We start from the raw sequence: 6,000 nt of genomic DNA, 5'->3' as shown, positions 1-6,000 counted from the left end.
ATATTTTATTTCCACATATGTGAATTGAAAATTTACAGGATTTTCCCTTTTGTCTTCAACGGAGCCTGGAGCCTTACAGTTACCTTCAGTATTTCAGAGCAATAATTCTTACTTTCTTCTGATTTTTTCTTCAGAAGACTTGGAAACAGCTGTATAATTCATCCTTTAAACTGCAGATCCTCTTAGGATGAGAAAAGAACTATGGGCAGATATGACTATTTATAATAGAAATAGCACTTCCTCCCATCTCTGATGATCAGGAGCAGCTGGGCTTCTGTGCTGGTAAAGAACTCCTTCAGCACAGCTACCCCCACCAAAATCCTCCATCAAAGTGTGTTTGTGTATGTGTGTGTTTATGTGTAGGCACCTGTGACTAAGGAAGAAAACGCTTTCTTATTTCAAATTTCTTTTTCTGCCTTACCAAGCAGAGCAAAAATGAATGTGTCAGAAGCTGTTGAAGACATGGACTGATCCAGAGACAAGGCACTGCACATTTATTTGATCCATGACTGGGTTCAGTCCCAGTGTGGTGCTCTCACAGCTGTCCCCAGTGTTCATGAGAGCACTGCTGTTCCTGTGCTCCTCAACCTCACCTCATCTCCTTAAATCTGCATTTCCCTCTTTGACCACCTCAGTGAACCCATGACTCGAGTGCCTGTATGAAACCTGGAGCCCTAGGTGCTGAGACCTTGGAGGAGCAAACAAAATTATAATTATGTTGTCTCTTTAAGAATATTTTAGGACAGTATGAGGACTGTGTTTTTCATTTCCTGATTACATCAGAACTAATAGGACTAATTGTAGGAATCACCCTTTGTAAGTACATTGGTAACATTTGCATGTATTTATCCATGTGTATGCATTTCCATGGAGGTCTGGTATGCAGACAGCTGTTGTCTTTAGGTGAGTTTAGTATATTTGTCTGTATTACAGGTTCCTGTACCGGAAAATTGCTTCTGCTATAAACCGAGTTGTCTGTGCTTCCATCTGTGCTGATATCATGGTGAAGAAAGACTATTTCTTAGTCCAGCACAAGCAAAGAAAAAGGCAATGGCCTGGAACTGTTTTGCCAGTGCATTGACATTTCACCAATGCCCAAAGCGGGCCAGAAATGGCAGAGCTGTTTTTTTCAAGTATGCCTACCATAGGAAGCCTAATCTATTGTTTAATTAATCACCTAATCTAAAAGAAGCCAAGAGCTCCAAGGCTCAGACTTGACCCCCCTCATTCATATGACTGCATTTATCCTGGTAAATAAAATGTGCCAGGGGCTCCAGAAGGACTTAGAACCTTGCCTCCACCTTCATAAGAGGGCAGCCACCTCAAGCTATCTCTTGGCACTTGCTCCTGTAGCACCAATGCTCTGTCCAGCTGTGGTTTGGGAGGCTGCTCACATGCCTCAGCCAAAACTATTTCAAGCATCACACTAACAGATCAACAGAAGCAATACCAGTTTAACAGATCAGAAACCAGTGTCAGGGCCTTTTCTCTGCCCAGTTTAATTAATGAATGAAGACATTACTGTCTCTGCTTGGACCTGAAGTTCTGGGCCAGGTATAATAAGGTCAAGGAGAAACACTGGAACACAGAAGAGGATATAAACAAATAATAAAGCCAAATAAATAGTTATGTTCATAAATGGAGAGGAGGACAGTATTTAAAAACTATCTTCTATAACATTCTGAATGACATTGATTTAAGCCCATAAGCAAAGCAATTAAAATCAATGGATAGATGATTAAAACCAGTATGAATAGCACAATTAGTTACTGAAGATATCTGCTTTCCTTTTTCTTGTAAGAGAATCTGCAGTGAAATATTGGATTATAGTGCATTATCTTCAAGATGACAGACTGTTTGATGGTGCAGTTAATTTGCTTATTTATTTCACAGCCATGCTAATCCAACAAAAACTGTGGGTTTCTGTTTGGCAGGTCAGAAAGAGTAGATTGGCGGTGCTTCTCAGTAATATTTGTGTCTGTTGGTGTTCTGCGACGCATTGCCAAACTTTTGTTCAGTAAATCATGAGTGTACATAACAGATCTGCTATCTCAGATTCAGTTCTAGGGGCAGGTATGTGCAAAGTTTTCCTTCTTGCTTTGGGGAAAAGAAAAATAAAGTGTGCTGTATTGACCACATGATGTCTTTTTAGTCATGGAAAAGAACCATTCACTAGTGGGTCTCAAAAGCCCCCATGGCTTTTCCAGAGGGATCCTGAGATTCAGAGTTTGAAGCAGAAATTGCAGAACTCATGGGGACACACCTTGGCTCTACCTCAGAAGTTCTCAGCCCAGGAAATAACCTGTGATTGAGCCTGGACAGACCAAACCTGCCATCCTTTCCAAAAATGATCCTGTCTGATCCACACGTGGGGGAGCCCACTGAAGAAACCCCTCAGAGAGCTCCATCCCTCATTGCTCTGGGAGGTTGTCCACAGGGCTGGGGGCAGCAATCTGGCCCTGTGTTTTCAATAGTGAAGTTATGTGGGGAATGTGTTAGGGGTTTCATGTTTCAGTGTATGGTGTGGGTTGTACAGCAATGAAGGGGTAGAATCCAGGCAGCTATTGATCCTAACTACGCTTTTCCAGATTTCACTGTGCTTTAGCTTTTCTTTAAATGAAAGTGTTGTTTATACATATGTTGTAGTTTAAGGGAGCTCAACAAGTAATTTTCTTAGCCTGACTTATTTCCTTTATGGTGTGGCAACAAAGAGAGCACTAATACTATGGATTTCAGGGTTCTGCACCTTGACGGATATCCCAAAACGGGAGGAAAAGAGAGGAGGAAGCCTTTTGAAAAGGCACGAAACAGGCGTGCTCACACGTGCGCGTTATTTACCAGCACAAGTGTGCATCTGTCAGAGCCCGAGCGCTTCGCTGTCCCGCAGCCCTTCAGCTCCCTCCCTCCGGGACCATAGCCCAGTCCCGAGTGACCCGCCAGGAGCACAGATCTGTCCCGCCGGGACAGAAGGGCGGTGGGTGCGGGCCGAGCGGCAGCGAGTCCCCTCGCCTCGGTCCCTCGCCCCGCGGCGCAGCGAGGATGCTCCGGGAGGGCGGAGGTGGTGCCGGGGCTGGGCGTGGGTTGCTAGCGCCGCGGAGAGGGAGCTGATGCGAGAGGGTGGGGGGAGCCGCCGGGATCTCCGTCTCGGCGCTGCCGCCCGCCTCCCCCGGCGCAGCCCCGCTCCTCCGCCCGCCCCTCGCCGCCGCCCGCCGGGAGCGGCTCCAGCGGCGCCGGGGCCAGGCCGGGGTCGCTGCGCCGAAAGTTTCGCGGTGTCCGGCCGCGCCATGGGCTTCGACCCTTCGCGGTTCGCGGGGCCGGTGGCGGCGGAGCTGCAGTGCGGGCTGTGCGGGCGGGTGCTGGAGGAGCCGCTGTCCACTCCGTGCGGGCACGTCTTCTGCGCCGGCTGCCTGCTGCCCTGGGCGGCGCGGCGCCGCCGCTGCCCGCTGCGCTGCCGGCCGCTGGCGGCCGCCGAGCTGCGCCCCGTCCTGCCCCTCCGCAGCCTCGTCCAGAAGCTGGAGGTCAAGTGCGACTACAGCCCGAGGGGCTGCGGCCGCACCGTGCGGCTGCGGGAGCTGCCCGAGCACCTGGCGGCGTGCCGCTTCGGGCCGGCCGGCCCCGCCGAGCCGCAGCCCCGGGCCGGGCTCCCCTCGGGCAGCTCGGCGGGGCAGCCGCGGGCGGGCGGCGGGCAGCGCTGCCTGCGGGCGCTGCGGGGCGGCGGCGGCGGCGGCCCGGAGCCGGGGCACGAGCTGAAGAGGGAGGCCCAGCGCTGGAGCAGGAGGGAGAAGTCGCTGCTGGCGCAGCTGTCGGCGCTGCAGAGCGAGGTGCAGCTGACGGCGCGGCGGTACCAGGCGAAGTTCGGCCAGTACATGAGCCACATCAGCAGCATCGCCCGGGACCTGGCGGGCAGCCAGGCCGGCAAGGTGAGTGCGGCGGCAGGGATCGGCGGGGCAGCGCGCCCCGGTCTGCACCCTTCCCTTCCAGCTGCGCCCTCCTCCAGCCTGATTTTCCCAACTTGTGAACCAGCGGCCGAGTGACGGGGCGGGTGGTGTCCCCGGGGACCGGCAGTCACCCCCGCGGCAGTTCGGGACCCAGCCCGATCCAGTTGCGCATCCCCCGGGCGGTGCGAGCCCTTACCGTCCCTCGCCTCTTTCGGGGAGATATAGCCGCCGGACCCTGTTGCCAGATGAAGAGTTATATTTTTACTGATTTTTGGTAACACTCATCCCACTGGGGACACGCTTCTTGCCGGTCCCTCTTCAGGCGCCCTTCGGTAGCCGAAAGCCCGTGCTGCCCGTGAGCCCAGCAGTGCCTGGCAGGGACTGCGACCCAGGGCTTGCTCGGCCGGAGAGGATGGGGAGCGGGCGGGAGAGGAGATGGCTTCGCTCCTGGGCTGGCAGCTGTCAGACGGGTCCTGGTTCCTCCGAACAGGGTGTTCACATCGGGCCGCCCCGCCTGATGCAGCAGGGACCCAGCTACTCTTGCTGCTCATTTTGCTCCAGCTGGTACTGGCGGCAGCTCAGGGGCGTGGAGCTGGCTTTTAACTTTTATTTGAACAGCTGAGAAGTTGTCTTAAAAAACTTGAGTGTAAAATTATTGTAGACTTTGACTTTGGAAACGATGGCGAAAGTGCAGCAAAGCTTTGGTAGAATGGAATGACAGCTACCGCTGTTTATAAGCAGAGGATGGAGCAGTGCTGCGCTCTCCGCTCAGATCTGAGGGCATTGCCCAGAGACCGACACGCTTCCTTAGGCAAAACAAACCATCCGAGAATTGCGGTGAGCTGGCTTCGCTTGCTGTGATGGAACTGGTTGGTTTTTAATTTCTGCCTGGAAGATCACTGTGCAGGCTCAGGCATTGCTGGTTGCAGCCGTGGTGAGAAGTGTTTTAATGCAAAGAATTTGTCTTTCTACCTAAATCTGCATGAGCCCTTGGGAAGCAAAATCCCAGGTGGAAAAGGTCTGAGCAGTGAAACTCACATCTGAAGCAATGTAGTGTGCTGGGCATCTGCCAGCTGCATGGAAAATGGGAAAGGGGACGTTGTTCACAGGACACTGGAAAGCCTCAGAATACAGATCTCACAGGTCTTCGTGGCGCTAAAAACTCTGTTTGAAAACTTGAATATTTTTTTATTTTCAAGTTTCCTCTGGTTAGCTAGTCCGTGAGGCTTAGGTTGCTGGCTCTGAGAGGTGTGCTGGTACACTTGCTTCATCTCTCGGCAGATGAGGTAAGGTCATGCGGAGTGGGACAGCAGTAGCTGCTGGCGGTGGCGTGTGCGGGGAAAGCGGTGTCCGAGGAAGGGAGGGGAGGTGTCTGTCGGTGGGGAGGAGGTGTCTGTCGGTGGGGAGGCGGTGTCTGTCTGTCGGTGGGGAGGCGGTGTCTGTCTGTCGGTGGGGAGCTGGCCGAGGTGCGGGACGGGCGGCAGACGCGCGGGGCACCCGCCGCTCCCAGCGCCGCCGGGAGGGGTCGCTGTGGGCGCTGCCGCTCGAGAGGCGATGCCGTGAGCCGGGGGCAGAAACCATCAATCAGTACTGTAAAAACAGACGTGATTAACCTCAAATGTGCCGTTCGGACATAAAGCACGTCACTGACACAGTTAATAACATGTACATATAACAATATGTATAACTATATATAACAATAACAGCGTAAAATACGGTAACTTGCTCTGCTAAAGCCTCCAATTTTTAATTTTTTTTTTCAAAAATTTTAATTATTTACCTGGTCCGCTGAAGGAAAGGATTTTTTGTTTATGATTTTTACTGTTTATTCTTCTTACTGTTTGCTTTATATTTGAAGCATTTTTTCAGTAAAAACCCCCATATTTTTGCAAATGTCGTTTTGGATTCTTTCTTTTTGGAGAAAAAAAGTTTGGGATAAAGAGCTGCTTTTCATTCTCTGTGTCTTCTCTGAAAGTTGCTTTAAAAGGTGTACTGGTATGACTTTGAGGTCTGAAAATTACAATGTTGTGTATTTTAATCTGTATGTTTAATGTTTGAAATG

At 51.7% G+C, this 6,000-nt stretch overlaps 1 protein-coding gene across 2 annotated transcripts in view; it reads left to right on the top strand.

Moving 5' to 3' along the window:
• Positions 1 to 3,284: 3,284 nt before the first annotated feature.
• The window catches only part of PDZRN4 (PDZ domain containing ring finger 4), a 227,827-nt gene continuing 225,111 nt past the window's right edge, over positions 3,285 to 6,000 (top strand). The window contains exon 1 of one of the 2 annotated variants that reach the window (XM_005519282.3): positions 3,285 to 3,920. In XM_005519282.3, coding sequence (XP_005519339.2) covers positions 3,285 to 3,920 — 636 coding nt within the window. The remainder of the gene's footprint in view (positions 3,921 to 6,000) is intronic. The other variant, XM_088055204.1, reaches the window with a different exon arrangement.

This window comes from Pseudopodoces humilis, chromosome 5, assembly GCF_049639895.1.
Source record: "Pseudopodoces humilis isolate 2021_Gansu_Grassland_sample_001 chromosome 5, ASM4963989v1, whole genome shotgun sequence".
Classification (NCBI taxonomy): Eukaryota; Metazoa; Chordata; class Aves; order Passeriformes; family Paridae; genus Pseudopodoces; species Pseudopodoces humilis.
The sequence above is the reverse complement of the archived record's forward strand: the minus strand, read 5'-3'. Positions and strand labels throughout refer to the sequence as shown.